This window comes from Tarenaya hassleriana, unplaced genomic scaffold (assembly GCF_000463585.1).
Source record: "Tarenaya hassleriana unplaced genomic scaffold, ASM46358v1 Cleome1, whole genome shotgun sequence".
NCBI lineage: Eukaryota > Viridiplantae > Streptophyta > Magnoliopsida > Brassicales > Cleomaceae > Tarenaya > Tarenaya hassleriana.
This window is the reverse complement of record NW_010960187.1, coordinates 555,891-575,367: the sequence shown is the minus strand read 5'-3', so window position 1 is coordinate 575,367 and position 19,477 is coordinate 555,891. Positions and strand designations below refer to the sequence as shown.

General features: G+C 34.5%; 3 protein-coding genes, 1 long non-coding RNA gene and 1 pseudogene across 5 annotated transcripts in view; 3 read left to right on the top strand and 2 right to left on the bottom strand.

Annotated features, from left to right (window-relative positions):
- The window catches only part of LOC104811372 (UTP--glucose-1-phosphate uridylyltransferase 3, chloroplastic-like), a 6,353-nt gene extending 1,799 nt beyond the window's left edge, over positions 1–4,554 (top strand). Inside the window, exons 2-17 of the mRNA XM_010538079.1 lie at positions 47–224; positions 306–455; positions 589–750; positions 844–1,016; positions 1,116–1,182; positions 1,560–1,726; positions 1,934–2,092; positions 2,307–2,404; positions 2,489–2,583; positions 2,750–2,827; positions 2,934–3,029; positions 3,132–3,206; positions 3,292–3,383; positions 3,465–3,627; positions 4,049–4,109; positions 4,194–4,554. Of these exons, the coding sequence (XP_010536381.1) occupies positions 47–224; positions 306–455; positions 589–750; positions 844–1,016; positions 1,116–1,182; positions 1,560–1,726; positions 1,934–2,092; positions 2,307–2,404; positions 2,489–2,583; positions 2,750–2,827; positions 2,934–3,029; positions 3,132–3,206; positions 3,292–3,383; positions 3,465–3,627; positions 4,049–4,109; positions 4,194–4,321 (1,942 nt within the window). The 3' untranslated portion in view covers positions 4,322–4,554. The remainder of the gene's footprint in view (positions 1–46; positions 225–305; positions 456–588; positions 751–843; positions 1,017–1,115; positions 1,183–1,559; positions 1,727–1,933; positions 2,093–2,306; positions 2,405–2,488; positions 2,584–2,749; positions 2,828–2,933; positions 3,030–3,131; positions 3,207–3,291; positions 3,384–3,464; positions 3,628–4,048; positions 4,110–4,193) is intronic.
- Positions 4,555–4,792: 238 nt separating this feature from the next.
- LOC104811328 lies at positions 4,793–5,376 on the top strand. The gene is made up of 2 exons (XR_771432.2): positions 4,793–4,913; positions 5,028–5,376. It is a non-coding gene; the product is annotated as an uncharacterized LOC104811328 (long non-coding RNA).
- A 392-nt stretch (positions 5,377–5,768) lies between these two features.
- On the bottom strand, positions 5,769–6,931 carry LOC104811239. Its single transcript, XM_010537925.1, has 2 exons — positions 6,755–6,931; positions 5,769–6,390 (listed from the first exon to the last, which is right to left on the bottom strand). The coding sequence occupies exons 1-2, from the start codon at positions 6,794–6,796 to the stop codon at positions 5,803–5,805; spliced, it is 630 nt and encodes a 209-aa protein (XP_010536227.1). The 5' UTR covers positions 6,797–6,931; the 3' UTR covers positions 5,769–5,802.
- Positions 6,932–13,743: 6,812 nt separating this feature from the next.
- On the bottom strand, positions 13,744–16,100 carry LOC104811102 (annotated as a pseudogene).
- A 2,112-nt stretch (positions 16,101–18,212) lies between these two features.
- Positions 18,213–19,477, top strand: part of LOC104810982 (tubulin-folding cofactor E) — a 5,650-nt gene continuing 4,385 nt past the window's right edge. The window contains exons 1-2 of one of the 2 annotated variants that reach the window (XM_010537535.1): positions 18,213–18,305; positions 18,664–18,909. The gene's annotated coding sequence lies outside the window, so the exon portion shown is untranslated. The remainder of the gene's footprint in view (positions 18,306–18,663; positions 18,910–19,477) is intronic. The other variant, XM_010537612.1, reaches the window with a different exon arrangement.

Below are 19,477 nucleotides of genomic sequence, written 5' to 3'. Positions count from 1 at the left end.
TTTTCTGGGTGTGGTCGTCCTGCTGAGACATGTATGTTTTTTGCAGATATCAGATAATGGTTCTCGAGCTCCTTCACCAAGCGAGTAAGAGGCAGATTACTAACCGATCACAGCTTGTGGAAGAATCCTTGGATTGCCAGTATTTAGAAATACATGCTCCTAACGTCATTGACCTTACCCAGAAAAAAGAGTATGCTTCTCAGGCGGCAGTTTGGGGAATTGAGGTTTGTAATTTCGTGTGACACTGTTTTCTTTTATAACAACTGAAACTTGCTTTCTGGATAATAAATTGTTAGGCTTTCTAGGGTTTGCCAGAATTGGGTGAAATATACCCGTTGGGAGGCGCAGCAGACAGACTAGGTTTGGTTGATCCAGAAACAGGTGAATGCCTTCCTGCAGCGATGCTTAATTATTGTGGACGGACTTTGTTGGAGGGCCTTATAAGAGATCTTCAGGTACAGGGTGACACTTACAAGTATGGAAGTAAAAGATCCAATTTTTAATTTTCTGTTTTGGGTGCTGAAACAGTGCGTTTGTCAATGTCTTTTTACTAAGGCTGTATGTTCATCCTTTGTGCAATCGTTATAGGCTAGAGAGTTCCTCTACTTCAAACTTTATGGGGAGCAATGTATCACACCTGTTGCGATTATGACAAGTCCTGCGAAGAACAACCATGAACATGTAACTTCTCTTTGTAAAAGATTCAGATGGTTCGGAAGAGGTCAATCTAATTTCCGAGTCTTTGAACAGGTACAAGAAGAGTGTATTTCTGTGTGATTTCTGTTCACTTTCATTTCAGGGACAGCTTACTCATCGTTAAAAATCTTGATTTATGATGTCTAGCCTCTCGTCCCAGCTGTCAGTGCTGAGGACGGTCAATGGATAATATCAGAGCCATTTGTGCCGGTTAGCAAACCTGGTGGCCATGGAGTCATTTGGAAATTGGCTCATGACAAAGGCGTCTTTAAGTGGTTTTATGCACGTGGAAGAAAAGGAGCAACTATCCGACAAGTTGGGTTAGCTACTTGAAACCTTTTTTAGCATCGTTTTTTTTAGATAGGAGTATGTCTAGATACAAATACATGGTTTCGGTATTAAGTTGTGATAATATGCAGTAATGTCGTGGCTGCCACAGATCTGACCCTCTTGGCACTGGCTGGGATTGGTTTACAGTATCAAAAGGTATGCCTCATGCTCTGCACCGAGTTAATTGATTTTTCGACTATGATTCTTCCATTAACTGTTGACTGCAATCTCGTACTGAGTCGAAGACGAGACCCTGTATCATGCACTGAGTTCCTTGAAAGCATATGATGGATATGTTCTTTTAGGATTCGAAGAATTAAAGTCTATGCTCCATTATATGCCCAATTCTTATTAGCTTTTTGAGAGTTACCTATCCACTTTGGGCATGACCATGCTTTCTTAAAACCACATACCTTTAAGAACTTATGTCAGCCCTATGCATGGATTGACATTTCTTAATGTAATTACAAACCCCTTTTACCACTGAAGAAAAAGGGTGAAATAATACCTTTATTTTTCAATGTCTATGTCAGAAACTTGGTTTCGCATCTTGTGAAAGGAATTCTGGGGCAACGGAAGGAATTAATGTGTTGGTAGAGAAGAAGAATTCCGACGGGAAATGGAAATATGGTATATCATGCATTGAGTATACGGAGTTTGATAAATTCGGAATCTCCAGCAAACCATTTTCTTCAAATGGGTATCATTTCTTTGTTCCTTGAGTTCATTGATTCGAAAAATGCATTTGTTTTTGACAAATATTTCCCTGTATTCCTCTTTCAGATTAGAGCATTGACACCTTCATACTAAGTTCTCTTGTAGTACAGTATTTTCTGTAGTGCAAGTCCTTAAGCTCGGAATCTCACAATTTTCTGACATGTCTATTTTTGTTCTCTTCTTTCTCAAGTTCGCAGGCTAATTTCCCCGCAAATACAAACATTCTATATGTGGACTTGCCTTCTGCCGAGTTAATTGGATCAAGCAGTAATGCAAAAAGTTTGCCAAATATGGTTCTTAATACAAAGAAGTGGATTGAGTATGTCGATCAGTATGGAGATTACCACAAGTAATTTGACCGCTCTGCTCTTTCCTTGTTGCACCATTCTATCTCATAAATCTTGCTCTGATGTTTTGCTTCTGGTAGATAGATGCCTTTGTTGGATTGAGATCACTGCCTAGAGCTTTCTTTACTCGACCAATTCCCTTTATGGAGTCTTCACCTGCATTTGTTGCAATTTCTGCTTTGTTTGAATCCATATCCTTACTCTTTTCTGTTGCAGAGTTTCTGGGGGTAGACTGGAATGTACGATGCAAAATATAGCGGATCACTTTTCTAATACGTTTCCATCTAGATGTATTGACAGTATAGAATTAGAAGGTGGGAGTTATACGAATGTTACTTAGTTGGTTTTACTTTTGCCTCGAGGTTGTGATAATTATGGTATTGATACCATTTTGGCAGACAAGCTGGATACTTTTATAGTTCACAATGAAAGACGCAGGGTTACATCGTCCGCCAAGAAGAAGAGAAAGCAAGCAAGTGGTGAATTACACCAGGTTATCTTTCTTTTCTGTCTAGTGGTGGGGCATTTTTACAAGCCCTTCGGGAGATTTCTCTTTAAAGTTTCAAGCTTTTGCCTCAAATCGTAACGGTGGATCTTGATTATCAACTACAATTCGTACAAAGATCTGCTTCTCACCTGAATTTTGATCGGTCTTACAGACACCAGATGGTGCGCTGTTGGATGTACTCCGGAATGCGTATGACCTCCTTACGCAATGTGATATTGAACTCCCCAAGGTTAGCCTGTCTTTTACGTTTGATTTTAGCTGCGGTCCATGGTTCTTAGTTTCGTTAACGGAAAATTGAAGTGAATAGGTTTATGTTTTCTTTTTTTTTTTTTAAGATCGAAGCTAACGATAAATATGTGGAATCCCCGCCTCCTTATCTTATCTTTCTACATCCTGCTCTCGGCCCTCTTTGGGAAGTTATGAGACAGAAAGTGAGTCAATGATCTCTCCTTACTGTTTCTTGCGAATTTATTACCTTTTTAACACACGTTCGAAAGTATAAGACAATGTTTTCTTCTTAACCTTTGCCACAGTTTAGCAGAGGGTCAATCTCAAAATGCTCGGAATTGCAACTAGAAGTTGCAGAGTTCTGGTGGAACAATGTTCAGGTAGTTCATATTCCAACTACAAGAATTTGATTAGACATGTTCATATTCGAATCGTATTCTGATTTATGTTTTTCTGTGAGATTAGGTTGATGGTAGCCTGATCGTCATGGCGGAAAATGCAATGGGCTCAACAAGGATCAATGAAAATGGTGAACCAATATTACATTATGGACATAGGTAAAACCACACATTCTCGATTTTATTGTACGATATTTGCTGCATTCAACGTGATTTGTTTGGTGTTTGTTGTTTTTGTAGGTGCGGGAAGTGTAAGTTGCAAAACGTCGAGATACTCAACAGAGGGATCGACTGGAACTGCAAAACAAACGTGTATTGGAAACATCATGTGCATCGGCTCGAGACTTGTAAAATCGTATTGCATGGAAACGCGGAATTTGAGGCCAGCAATGTAACAATACAGGTACGAGATACACTAACCACACTTGAAAAAAAAGGATTGAGGTAGTGTCGGAAACCTAGATAATGCATAAGGGTGGCCTGTTTGGGTTTCGAGTTTGGCTCGGTTATTTTGGTTTTAGAAAAACTATGACCATTTATTTTTGTTTATACTGAATTCAGTACGATTCAATTTGGTTTCGGTTTTTATTGATGAAAATACTCACTTTTTTTAAAAACAATTGTTCGGCTTTTCGGTTATATTGTTGTTGGGTTTATTCGTGTTTAGATAGATGATAATCATTCGATTTTTATATCGGATTATGTTCGGTTACGGTTATGTGTCATACCAGTTCAGTTGTTTGGTCACTAACCAAATTGGCCGCCCGTATGATAATCTTCACGAATCAAATCTTGGGTTTTATTTGGTTTCCAATGATGCACAGGGAGATCAAGTTTTCGAAGTACCCGATGGCCACAGACTGAAGATAACACCGGCAAATTCAGGTTCATATCGAAAGCCCGAGAGTAACAGATAGATACATAGGGAGTGTGTGCATAGTTTTTCCTCATGATGATAACGGTGATCAGGGGGAGTGGACATGAAGCTGGAGCCCATCAAAGAAGAGTTGATGAGCAGTGGGACATGGGGTTGGAAATACAAGCTGCAAGGAACCCACATCCAGCTTCAACAACAACTAGCAGCAGAGGCCTCTTGAACCTCCCAATTGAATCCGTGCTACCATTTGTGACAGTGCCGGGGTTTTAGATAGTTCCTGTAACATATGATATATATATATATATATATATGCTCTCTTCTCTTGTAAATTGGTCATGTTTGTTAGACAGTGCACTGCCCTCGTTTTAAGAAAAAAAAACTAGAGATTGTAATATGCAAGTTACCAAGACAAAAAAAAAAAGCTGAATGCGATGTGCAAGTTAGACTTTTGAATTTTAGTTTTTGGTTTTTGATTTTGTAGTATTTATAAATCTGAAAATTAGAGTTTTTGATTTTTAGTTGAATATTTTAAGAAAAATTTAATTTATAAAATCTTAATTTTCAATTTTTGTGTTTTGGTTTTGAATTCTAAAGTTGGATTAATATGGGCCTTCCAAACTCATAGATTTTGAGGGAAGCCCAAATCTTTCTCGGCCTCATGCTTTTCCCCTAGGGTTTCCGAGAGAGAGATACATATGCTGCTTACGGCCGACTTCATTCCTCTCGTGTGCTCCCGTCGTCGTGAAATCGTAGGCTAGGGTTTTCCTGAACAAGAGTGACGTAATCGGTCTTTCTCCGCCATGAGAGCCAAGGTAACAACGATCTTCTGACCTCCGCCGCTTCGTTGTTCGATTCGTTCATATCTGTCCGATCGATTAGTTTATTTCGACATGAAAGCGGCTCTGTTTGAATGTTTTCGCTTTCAGTGGAAGAAGAAGCGTATGAGGAGGCTGAAGAGGAAAAGAAGAAAGATGAGACAGAGATCCAAGTAGAACCTTGAAACCGCTTCTTCGCTTTCCTCCTGTTTCCCCGTCGGTTCTTGTCTGATCTTATCTTGTTCTTAGATTCTCTGGAAATCCCAAGTTTCAGTTATCCGAACTCATGTGTTTCCAATATTCCGGGATACATTTTTGTTGGATGATCTCAAATCAATACTCTATGTTCGGATTCGTTTCGCCTTTTCAAACGAATCTTCGTTTACATGTGCTTTGAATGTCGCAACTCTTCCCTCTCAGAATGATACTCATGGTCCAATCGATCCTGATATCACTTGAATTCGGGTGTTTGACTATCTTCATTGAAATGCCTTATTCGTTTGGATATTGATGTCATATTTAAATCATTTGTTTGTTCATACAATGATCGTATACTACTGGTACTGGTGTCAAGTATAATCGGATTTCTTTGAATTTGGTTGGGGATTTTTCATCTCCTGCCCATTCAGGGTGCTTCCAAGCTCTCTTTGGAATGACAATTCTTGTTCGACCTTACCTTGTACCTGTTAGTTGGTATCTTAAGTTGTAGGATCCTTATGAACAGATATCAAATTGTAACTTTGGTATCCATATATATATATATATGGGTGAGCGTTTTGGAATCTGATACAAAACACCCATCCCTGTACATGCATCTATTGAACTAACTGACGCAAGTAAAGCTCTACCCGGTTGAGGAATCCGATCAAACTTGTTTCAAATCTGACTAATATTCATTAAAGTGAATAGCGCCGAGCTTCCAGACAAGGTAAGTAGTGGCAAACATAGCAGTGCTTATGAGCACAAAGGAAACCGCAATGATTAGAATTTCATTGCCTCCTGGGAACTGGAAGGTAAAGCCTTGGGGCAGCCCCCTCTTGCTATCATCAAACAAGTTGGTGGGTGCTTCCGGGAGCCCTGGTTTCTTCTTCTCTTTCTTGTCGCTCTCCTTCATCGCATCCAACAGTTTTCTTCCCATCTCGGGTTTCGACGATTGTTTTGGTGCCGTCTCGGTGTATCGGCTAAGGACCCGAGCTGCTCTTAGCCGCTCCCGTGCCGTCAAAGGAGCTCTCTTGCTGGCGGTCTGCATCTCACTAGAGGAAGCTGACCCATTTCCTGGCTCTCTGGTTTCAGACAGCGATGGAGTTTCACCAACATCATCATCATCAAGGGCTTTACAAGATACGACCAATCTTCTTTTGTCGGAAATCAATCCCCTTGAACCATTTATGTAAGAGATGGATTCAAAAGGCGTGGCCTTTGGTGGTGGAACTTTGACCAATGATCTTAGAACAGGATGATATCTGGTATGAAGCTTTGAAAACCAAAGGGGAAGATATTGTCAGACCATAATCGTATCTAACCCACAGATTACTCAAACGATATAAACAGTCTCCTCTCCTCATTGAACCCTACTCTTATTGGAATTTAAACCCTAGACATTGGACACTTAACAAAATGCAGAACCCGTCAATAATGATTCAAACCCAAACTAGTGCAAAGTACAGTACTTTTTTTCTGGGTATATCTCGAATTGGATTTCCCATTTTCCCCTCCATAGCATTCAACGTGTGTAACCCATGAAAGTTTTGAACATAAATATGCCATCGTCAAATCAAAAATGGAGAAAAATTCAACTGTACGACAAATCGAAACAGCCAAGGGAGGGGGAAATTCACCGGAGAAGTGAAACCGGCGCCGGCGTTCAGAGCGACGGCCATTGATGTGATCGTAGAAGCTCAAGAGGAAGACATACGAGCAAGCAGAAGGCACAGAGCTCAAGGTGAAGGTCCTATGTCTGTGTGTGGCAACGAAGATTCAGAGGCTCTTCATCCTTTTTTTTTCTCCCCACTCTTGCCGCCCACAAGGCCCACTCTCTCTCCTAATGAGCGTGCGCGCACGCGATCTGAGCACATCCCAGACACCTTGTCGTTTCACGATTTGAGATACGGAATGCTCGTCGTTTATCCAGCCGTCACTGTTCAGTTTGATCATTTGAATTCGGCCAACACTGTCGGAATCGGATGCAAGAGTTGAATCTCAGTCGTCAAACAGATCTCTCCCTCCCATCCAAATACGTTTTCGAATACAAATCCCAATACCTTAAATTTTAAGATAGTTAACCGTATCCAATCTAGCCTAATACAAATCGTAAATTTAACATGGTCCGAAACATTTACGTTAGTTCTGATTTTTCATTTTGTTTCCCTTTACAAAAATGGAGAACATGGTGTTATCATCAATCCATCGTTTTCGGTTTCGATTTGATTAATTTTGTATTCGTCTTTTTAGTTAATAGAAAATTATGTTTATTCGATTTTTGTCGAGTTCTTTTCAATTTTTTTTTAAAGTTTTTAGAAAAAAACAAAGATTGTTTTGCACATAAAATAATATGTATTTTCATCAAATAATTATTTGTTTTCTTTTTTTTTTATAACTCTAGGTAATTTCCGCGTCCATAGCACGTATTCAAATTACATATAAATTTTTAAAAAGATTTTATCAGTTTTAAAATTAAATATTTTTATTTTGTAATATATATTCTAAAATGAATTTTTTTAAACTATCAAATAATAAAATGTTACATTATTTTTGAAAAAGAATTGTTAATAGTTTTTGTTTTTATAATTTTGCGGGTTATAATATAGAATTAAAAATTAGAATATGGAACACCGAAATAATGTTTTTAGAATTTTACGACTCAAAATTTCACTTTTGTGAGATCTAAGGATAAATACAAATAACTCATTGTTTCTTCTTTCCGTTATTTGATCTCAACTCGTCTCCTTTGTCTCTCTATTCCTCGTCATTTTTTCACTTAGATAATTTTTTTTCTAATAATACAAAGTTTAAGAATTTTTATTAGAGACTAATCTTTGAAAGAGAGAGAAGAACTTTGAATGTATAGACATGGATATGACCGAAAACGATGTCGACTCGAAAATTATACAAAACGTTTCTCTATAAAAATTCTCATGTTCTCACCTTCCCCTAATGAGTTATGTTTGTGTTATACCACATCGCATGTAACTAAACCACCACCCCACCTTCATTCTATGGTAACTTTCATTTTTCTATACGATTTCTCCACAATATTCATATTTTTTTTTTGAATAATCATATTTACACATATACAAAAATATTAACTATTGTGATTATTATATATATATATATATATATATATATATATATATATTGTGATTTCAGTACAAACCGATTTAATTGGTTCTTATATAGGATTGCGTCATTATAGATATGTATATATATACATATATTATCACTTAGACTACTAATTATATTCTTATATGATTCGTAAATTTTTCTAATATATATAGGGAATATTTGTACTTAATGTGTATGAATATGTCATAATACTTAATCAATTTGATTTTAAAATTAAAGTATCAAGATATAACCAATTATAGAAATATAAAGAATATCCTGAAATAAAAGGAATGTACCTTTCCATTTTATTAGTCATACCTGTAATAATCGTGTCTACAACTATGTTTAGAGCTGGTTAATAAAGAATACATCAAACTTCGACATAATCATAGTAAAAATATAATTAATACATGTATTTATTATATAAAAAATATAAACATTTTTTTTAATATATCTAAACATCTCACCCTTTTATTATAAATAAAAAAGTTTCAAATTTACTAATTCAGTCTTGAACTTCATTATTAGAATAAAAGAATAAAGTTTTTTTTTAATATATCAATAAAAAAATATTGAATACTGATTTAAGTTAATATATTAAATATATATGAAATAAAATGGTCTTAAATTAATATAATATATATATAAATGGTTTAAACTAATTTAAAATTAGACACGTATTAGTTACTATATTTTGAAAATACTTTGTTTTTTTGCATGAATAAGAACATATATACACAAATACAAATATTTATATATAAACTTTTAGAAAAAAGGGTAAAAATTCTATAAAAAAAATTATAATAACGAAAAAATATAAAAACAACATAACTTCTACACATTTTATAAATAGATATATAAAACAGCGTGAATCGTGAAAAGAACATACATATACAAATACAAATATATCAATATTAAACTTTAGACAACAAAAAAAAACTAATATAAACAAAAAATATAATAAAAAGAAAAAATGTTTCCTTCTTCGCATTGCAGTTTTTTCTACAAATTCTTAACTCATCATACAAAGAAAAGACATAGAAAGTTGTTCCTTCCGATTTCAACCGACTACGCAGATTCTTATCTGTAAGATCCTTTCACTTACTGTCTAAGATATGGATTCATGTATTTTTTGTTCGTATTGATATTATAGAAATTTGAGAGAGTGTAGAAACTGTATACAAGATACGTCAACAGAAGAGATACTCTTGTGTGTTCCACTGTATGTATATTGCATTATTCTTAGTGTGTGTATCTGGTTTATAGAGAAATCATGATTTATTTACTTTGTAATCTAACCTTACTTTTTCACCTGTGAGCAAGTTGCCTTGATTATTGTGATAAATTTGGTCTTTTAGTTGACATTTGTTTTTTTCAATATGAAAATTGACAATATATAATGATATAAAGATAGAAATTCATCGGAAATATATAGAATTTATGGCGTTTTTAAAGATGTAATGTCTTGTTCACTTATCATTTGTACGAAATTCGCGAGAGTTCAGACTTTTGACAATCAAAAGACATTGCGAACGAATCGTCTCACATAATGGGGAGGATAACAAAAGTTGACTGCATTAAAATCGACTCTTGGTTCATTTGTTTCTCAGGTTGTACTCAACTCAACTAATTCTTATTTTTTACATTTTGTAATTCATAAATATTATTTGAATTATTCATTTTGGTAATTCTTCTATAGTATCATATTGCACGTTTATTTATTAATGTAGAGAGATCATGATTTATTTACTTTGTAACCTAACCTTACTTTGTAAATTATAAATATTATCATATCTGGTTTGTAAAGAGATAATGATTTATTTACTTTGTAATCTAACCTTACTTTTTCATCTGTGAACAAGTTGTATTGATTGTTGTGATAAATTTGGTCTTTTGGTTGATATATCAATATGAAAATTGACAATATATAATGATACAGAGATATAAATTCGTCGGAAATACATAGAATTTATGACGTTTTTAAAGATGTAATGTCTTGTGCACTTCTCATTTGCACGAGATTCACGAGAGTTCAAACTTTTGAAAATCAACAGACATGGCGAACGCATCGTCTCACATAATGGGGAGAATAACAAAGTTGACTGCATTAAAATCGACTCTTGGTTCATTTGTTTTTCAGGTTGCATTCAACTCAACTAATTCTAGTTTTTTTACATTTTGTAAATCATAAATATTATTTGAATTATTCATTTTGGTAATTCTTCTATAGTAGCATATTGCACGTTTATTTATTAATATTGTTTTCTCTATCTTGGATTGTTGATATTGAACCAAGATTGTAGCAAACACTTGAAGTTGGACTATAACGTTTTTGCGGAAGATGTTAAACAAAAAGATAAGAAAGATGATTATAGTATTGGAAACCTCGGGAGAGCTGTTAAATACGTTCTCAAGAAGGGGTTGTTGAAAGGAGGTCAGACGGTAAGTAGTAGATAATATATGTTTGTTCTATACGTATTTGTAATAAATGAGGTTGTCGACTATGACTTCATAAGAGAGAAACTGAATCAAGGTCTCGTAGTTATAGTTTTGAATATAACCGACGACTTATTCGACCTTAAAGAGGTAAGACAAAAATATTTTTTAATTAATTGTTTGTGAATAGATGCTTAAGATGCTCATTTTATAGGGTATTTGTCGCACCAAATGGATAGAAGCGGATACGGGAAGATGCAATATTCATGATGGTGTTACTGGTTGGTTCTGGAGAGATCCCGGAGGGGAAAAGATTTGTTCTCGCGCAAAATTCATGGGTGATTTTAATTTTGTAAGGATGAGTAAAATTGTGTTTAGTTGCGGAGCATATAAATTCAACTGCTTGTCTGCAGAAATACATTGAACAATTCGTAAGTAAATGACATTTATATACTATAGATATTGCATGTGTGTGATCCTCCTATGTATGTATTGTCAAGGGAACCGATATGCAATTCGACCATGTGGTGAGGCTGAATACACGCGGCGCAAACCTTGATATGAAATTCTACATCACATTCATGGCTAAGGATCCTTCCAATGAATCTCTTGTCGAGTTCCAACCTAAGACATAACGTGTGAGAAAAGATGACTTTTACCACCTTAACCATGAGGACCGCTCCATCTTCTGTAAATCAAAACTCATCAAGCAACAAAGTTATCTCTTTTCTTTAATTATGCCATCCAAAAATATAATGTATGTATATGAGAGTTTTGATTTGTGGTTTTACTGTTCAGTCTTGACAGAATTGGTGTATTCTTTCTGTGTTGCAGATTGAGAGTTCACTGACAAATAAGTGGGATTTGAGTGGAATTAATGTTATCATCGTTTATATATGCCTATTTATGAAAAATCTCAAAAACTATGTGATTCAGTTCACTTAAAAAAAATATTTTTTCATGTTCATTTTATATATGTAAAGTCATGTTTCATCTTGTTAGCGGCACATTAAACAAAAAAAAAGATGAAAAAAATGAAAAAACAAAATACAAAAAAATAACGGTATGGAAATCTGCAAAAAGTAAAACCCTGAAAGGTTAAACATTTCAGCATTCCTACCAAGTTTTTCCATACCGTCACTTTTCTACGTAATCTAAAATCAAAAGACATGGTGAACGCATCGTCTCACATAATGGAGAGGATAACAAAGTTGACTGCATTAAAATCGACTCTTGGTTCATTTGTTTTTCAGGTTGTACTCAACTCAACTAATTCTAGTTTTTTACATTTTGTAAATCATAAATAATATTGGAATTATTCATTTCGGTAATTCTTCTATAGTATCATATTGCACGTTTATTTATTAATATTATTTTCTCTATCTTGGATTGTGTAGTTTTATATTGATTTTTACAAATGCGATCAACATTTTCTGCAAAATCCAGAAAGTCCGTTGTTGTCATTGCTACGGGTTATACATGTACCATTTTCGAAACTTAAGCATGAGGTATATACGCTAAGTATTTGCTTATAACAGTAATGATTTCGTAGTGCATTATTTCATATTGATAGATGTTATCATATCTATTGATTCACATGTAATGTATTTGTAGTATGGTGATTTCGACAATCCGTTTTCATTGGTAACAATGGAAAAATTAATCGAGAAGTTGATTGCAAAAATGCTATCGACAAGATATATAAAAATTTGGATAGGTTTGAATCAAGTATTTAGTTTCGGTAAATGACTACTATATAGATGTATATATATACATATATTATCACTTAAACTGATAATTAATTATATTCTTATATTACTCGTAAGTTTTTCTAATTTATAAAGGGAATATTTGTAATTAATGTGTATAAATATGTTCTAATATCAATTTGATTATAAAATAAAAGTCTCCCAAACATAACCAATTATTAGAAATATAAAGAATATCCTAAAATAAATGGAACGAATCTTTTCAGTTTATTGTCTATATTTGTGATAATCATGCGTGCAACTACATTTAGAATTGGTCAATGAGAAATACATCTAGTTTCTACGTAATAATAATAAAAATATAAATTAATATATATATATATTTATTATATAAAAAATATAAAAACTTTTAAACTATATTTAAACATATCATTTTTACTATAAATAAAAAGTTTAGAATTTACTAATTCAATCTTGACTTTCATTATTATAATAAAAAGAATAATTTTTTTAATATCTCAATAAAAAATATTGAATGTTGATTTAAATAAATATAGTAAATGCATATGGAAGAAAATAGACTTTTAAAATTAATATATAATATATATATAAATAATTTTAAATGTACGTTATGTTGGATTTTTTTATTTACATTTAAACTAATTTAAAATTAAATAGGACACATATATATTAGTTACTCTGTTTTGGATAACACAAATATTTATATATAAATTTTTAGAAAAAAAAGGTAAAAAATCTGTAAAATAATTCTAATAACCAGAAAATATGAACTCACATAACTACAATTTATAGTTGAGAATTAATTAATTAAAGTAATTATTGTTCAATAAATTCAAACCTCATTTAACTAAATTAACTATGCATGCATTAATACAAAAAAGTTATGAAAAAGGTAAACTTTAATTGTATTCTAGGTATAAATCTCTTCATTATGTTTTTTATTAAATTCTGAAAAATAGGACACATGTCACTCCAATAAAAAATCTACTGTAATTATATATATATATATAGATCATAATTATTTTTTTCCAATATCGTCTAAGGTGTTTTGTCATTGTCATCTATTATTTATGAGTATGTTTTGCATATTTTTCAAAATAGAATTATAATCGAAATAAACAAGAAAACTATCATTTTATAATTATTAATCATGTGATATGTGATTTCCGTTTTGTAAGAATGAGAAAGTTAAAGATAACTTTATCAAAAAAACTATCTTGATTTTTTTTTCCAAAGATATGAACAAGGAATCAAACTATAAATTCCAATCACAAGTCGTATTCTTCTATAGAAAATGAAATGTGTAATCTATTTCGCAATTAACAAACCCAAAAAAGAATTTGAACGATATCTTTTTAACATGAAATTCGAAAATCCCGATTAAGATAAGATCAGAACAGTGATATGATACGAATATAGAGGAACTCGTTCCAGGTATCGGGCAAGCCAGGGAGGCACCAATGGATGCAGTCGGCGTAGGTAGTCGGGTCAGCCTGTTGCTCCGACGTCATCATCTTCCCTTGTCGGATAGTATAAACCGAAGTGTGAGCATCTTTCCGATATTCCGAGAGTCTTGTTATGTTGAGAAAGTGAACCGGGACTTTGAGAGAATGCGTGACGTTTTCCGCTATGGAAAACAACCTGTAGTCCGTCCCAACGTTAAAAGGCATCGACATGTTTAAGATCGGCATTCTCTCCAACGCACACTTTATGCCATCTGGATTCTCCCAATCCAAACTCCTACAAAAACGATTACAATTTTTTTTAACATATTTTAAGTCGTAGACAAAAAGATGTTAAAATATTAAATTTAATATATATATTAAAAAATGGTGATTATCTATACAAAAATCTCTATTACATTTATATACAAAACGTATTAATTATCCTTTGATAAAAATCCACAAATTGTTTTTTAAAAAGAGAACGATCGATAAAATAAATGAAAATCCACAAACTTATTAATTATACAATGAACAATTAATAATTTCATATAAAATAAATGAAAAATATTAATCATTGAAATGTACTTATATAATTATCAACAAAATAATTAAATAAATCATCTCACATATACACATTCGATTCAATGATTCAAATAAATCATGAAAGTATAATTTGTTTTCATTTAGTTCACTGTTTTTTCTTTTTTCTTTTTCATCCCAAATATAAAACGAAAAGTGATATAAATAATACCATTTTCCTTTATGAAAATACGTAAAAACAATTCAGAAGACATGACAATTAGGACATGATAATCATTATTACGATTGTGATTAAGAAGACGTTTAGCGGAGTTACTTGATATGAAGAGGGGACATGCTGTTGAAGAAGACAGTTGTACGGTTCGGGTCAATGTTTTGGTCAACCCAATCCCCCCATGTCTTCATCACCCTCTCGTAAGCTGCCGACCGTTCGATCTCGTCGTACTCCGTGTCTCCGTTATCGAACGATCCTCGTCTGTTCCATCGAACCAAATCACCGAAAATGCGTCCAGACACCGTTATTTATTGTGTATGTGTATACGTATATATGGGTGTGTGTGTGTATGTATACGAGGGGATGGGTATTCATACAGGGCTTTGATGGAGAAAGTGTTCATCCACCAGATGTAAGTGTTGAAGACCAAAAAGTCAACGCCTTTCCAGTTGACTCCGTGCTTTTGGATTGACTCCGCCATTATTATACGGTTCAAGTTACTGTGCTTCTTTGGATCATCAGAATTCGACTCTACCAAAAACGGCGCCCAGTAAAACTCCACTGTCGCATTATAATCCTATATATATATATATATATATCATAAATATATAAGAATCTTGCAGATCTGGTTTCTGCAGTGGAAACAAATATTATATTGCAATCTCATCGGTTTCGACAAACCGAGAGAGAGAGAGAGAGAGAGACCTCGATTCTGAAGAGGGAGAGAGAACCAGTCTTGCTCAAGTTCTTACGACCAGGAGGGATGACAGATTGAACCAAACAAACCATTGACTCCCACTGGTTTCTGTTCAGTGAATCCCCAACGAACATCAGTCTCTTGTTCTTCAGCCTCTCCAGCAATAATCTCGCTTTGAACCTTTCTCCAAAAACACAACAACATTGGAAACAAGAAAAGGAGAAGAAAAAAACTTTTATCAGATCCCAGACACAGATGAAAACATTACATCCAAATGGATTTGATCGTTGTTTTTTTGTACTTTGGCAAAGAACAGTCTCTGGGTTGCCATCTCCAGTTCTGATACAGAGAATCCTTCCGCCCATTCCTCATGCACGTCATTTGCGACGTCAAGAACTCACACTGATCCTCTTTATACAAGGGTCGAGTCTCGTTGTCGAACACCCACTCTCCTGTGAAGACATCGCAATCCTCCGCGGGTATCTCCACTTCTCCGTCGTCCACCGCCATTTCTATCGTAGTCACCTGCGATTCCTGAAATGGGTCTGCGTTTTTTTCCGAATCTCGATCTGGGTTTGCGTTCTTGACGGATTCTTGATCAACCCAGATCGCCTCCTGATCATGATTGGGTTTAGAACTCAAGAACGGGAACTTGGCGACGGATTTGAGGTTCTCGTCGTACATGAAAATGCCGAAAAGGATGATGGAGGAGACGACGAAGAAGATGAAGAGATTACTCTTCTTCCTCTGCTTCATTGCAGTGTGAAACAATGGAACTTTTCTCTTTTAATATTGCATAAGAAGAAGAAGAAGAAGAAAGAATGGGATACGAGTTAACTGATGACTATATCTGGATTTTCAATATTGATATGCAAATTATATAATATTTGGTAAATACGGGAAATTTGGAAAACTATTGCGAATCGTGATCATTGACCTGTATATATATTATTATATTCATCAAGCAAAAATACATACACACATGAGCATGCAACAATTAATTTAAAACAAAGCCTAAATAAAATAATCTTCTGCCCATTTGTTATTGGGCTTATACGGTCCAAGCCCAATAGACAACCGAAAGTCCAGTTATTCTTCCCGTTTTCCCGTTTTCCACCCTCATAATTCCCTATAAATGTAAAATGGTACCCAAACTTTTATATATTACTACGAATACCGCAAACATAGTATAATACCAATCATTCACTTTCTTATCACAGTTTACGAAAGTCACGTAATTAAATAATAGCAACAACAATAATATGGCTCCAACTTTTCTTTCTTCACTTTTCATCTTTATCATGCTTCTAACTATAAAGTCATACATTTTACCAAAAAAAACTATAAAGTCATACTGATTAAAAAAAAAACTATAAACTATACACACCTCGCTGGTTTCTGGTCACATGATTAGTCTAGAATATCTGGTTACCACAAAAAAATTATAAACTATACATTAACGACTACAGAACGAAAAACAAAGAATCATTCTCTCCAACTTTTGCCTAAGCCACAATGAGTTCATGCTCCTGAGCTTCTTCGGAGCTATGGGGGCTATTTGAGTATCGGATATTCTCGTTCGGTCGGAAGGTTCCCACTAGGAATAGCCATTTCGAGTTTTGTTCGGTTATATTCGGGTTCGATATTTCGATTATAGATGAGCTATAACCATTCGTTTTCTATACAAACTTAGGTTATGTTCGGTTCAGTTTCAATTCAGATTCAATTTTTTGTTGTAAAAAATTATTTTTTTAAAAAAATTATCGATTTTTTCGGTTATCTTTTTAATCGATTCGGTTTTGATTTTTCGAGATTAGAGAAATCATAACCGTTCGATTTTTTATATCGAATTCAGTTCTGTTATGATTATATCTTATTCGATTCATTTTGATTCGACTATTCAGTTAATAACCAAAATGGTTATCCCTATTTTCTATCATTTGAAATTCAAGTTATCTTTTTTTTCTTTAATTAAAACATAAAACAAAAAATAAAATACTTATAATAATATTCACATGTATTTTCTTCTTATTTTTTTTATTATTATTTCGGCCAAACAAAACATGTTAGACTTGGTCTATATTTTTTATTGGATGATTTTAACCTCCTCCATTTCTTAGCTTAGACCAATTAAATACTAATCCAAATAAACTCATTTGTGTGTTTATTTCTTTTTCACTGGTTATTGATTTTTACTCAGCAAAATTATATTTTACAACGGTTAATTTACAACGATTTGGAAATGGTTACAAAATATTGAGTTATATTCTTTTGTAGATCTTTGGTTGGTACTGACACAACCTATTCATGAAAAAATGGGTTGTAAATTGTAATGCAGATGCAACTAGAGATGGGCATTCGGGTCGGGTTCGGATAAACCCGACCCGAATAATTGGTTATCGGTTATGCGTTCGAATCGGTTATTGCAAAATAACCGAACGGTTACAGTCATCCCATAATCAATCGGTTCGGTTTGGTTAAATATCAGATTAATTTCGGTTATTTGAATAAACCGAGATTAAAATGTAAAACTTAGGCTTAGGGTTTCTCGTCTCTGTCGTGTTTTCCATCGACGACGATTTGCTCTGCCTCTGCCTCTCTCCCTGCTTCTTCAGCTCCGTCGCCGTCTTCGGAATCTCTCCTTAGGTCTCTCTCCGTCGTCGCCTTCGACTCAAGTCTCTCTCTTCGTTGCCGTCTGTCTCATCTTCACCGCCCATCGGTCCGTCTGCCGTTGCGCCTCATTTTGATTCGCTCTGGTCCTGCAATGTTGGTTTCGTTGTAAGATTCTTCTGATTTCTGCTTGCTTACAGAACCTAAAAGAAAAATTGTTCCCAATGAATTTTGCAAGGGATCTTCGACTTGTTCATCGGGATTGTATCCTGAGAACCGCCACATCTGATATTGGGGTAACTTAGTTTATGGAAGCGCCTATGGGTGAGGTTGCTGTAGCTGCTACTAGGGTTGAAACCATGCTTGGTGATACTGCCATCCAAATGATGCGAGGTATAAACCCTCTTCATGGAAAGTCTGCTTTTCACCCATTTTATGGAAGAAAACTACCGATTATTTGTGATGCAATACTGGTTCATGTTCTTGCTTTTAATATTAGATTGACTTTGGTTTGTCATATAAAACCAATGATGGCATGAATGTTGTCATATAAAACAAAAGATGGAGTTTTCTTATCGAATTTTTATTTGAATATACCCTAATCAAACCGAAACCATTAAAATTATATACCGATTGGATATAAATATTCTATGTCCGAACCGGACACGATCAACCCGAACTGATCGAATGTCTCTACCCTACATGCAACAAGTCTCACCTAGCCTTTTTTTTCCTGGGTTAAAAACGGCAGACTGTTTCGCCTCTCTTCAGTTAAACGTCACGTAGTCTGGAGTGATTGGGTTGGGCTCCCATCTTGTCGTCGATTCCCTCAGCATACTACTGAACTTCTCCGTGTCGCTGCATAATCCTCCACCGATCGGGAAATCTTCCTGTCTCGCCGGCGAAGAGGAACCAAGTCTGAGTGAGGGCTTCAATTTCTCTTCGTTCTGGAATCTCCATTGTTTCTCTGCCATCGGAAGATCTTGTCGCACCACCGGTAAGCGCTCTCTCTCCTCCTCCTCCTCCTCCCCCTCCTCCGGCTCGAGTGGTTAGTGGGTTTTGGTCTTCTGATGCATGATAATTTCTAGTACGAACGGTGAGAGTATGCAGACAATCACCCATGACTGTAAACGAAATGTTGTAAAGTTGATAGAAAAATTTGAAGCATTTGGATTGTTTCGAATAACCCGTTCCCATTGTTCCTTTTATTTCATTATTGGATCTTATCATGCGGGAAACGATCGAGTTTCCGGTCTTCTACAGTGAAGATCTGGAGGTTTGAACATTTTTCTTCGATTCGCCTGTGAATGGGAGTTGTTTGAAGTTACCGTATCAGGTTTTTCTGAAGTACATATGCCTATTAGTATGCTGGATTTTGTCCATAAAAGGTTTAGCTGACTGGATCTTCAATGGTGTATGTTTTCTTACATTGAGTTCGTTAGATGTTCAAGAATCTTGTCTGATATGATGCAGTTTGATAGGCTAATTTTTCATGCAAAAAGGAGACTGAATTTGGTTTCTTCCCAGAGAAAGTTCCATATCCATTCTTTTTCAGTATCGTGTAG

What these genes read in the sequence shown, in the direction of transcription:
- LOC104811239 (XM_010537925.1), bottom strand. Translation starts at nt 6,796, where the DNA reads ATGGCCGTCGCTCTGAACGCCGGCGCCGGTTTCACTTCTCCG. An exon ending in GCGCCGGTTTCACTTCTCCG is followed by an intron (nt 6,391 to 6,754) that starts GTGAATTTCCCC and finishes TGGTTTTCAAAG; the next exon opens with CTTCATACCAGATATCATCC.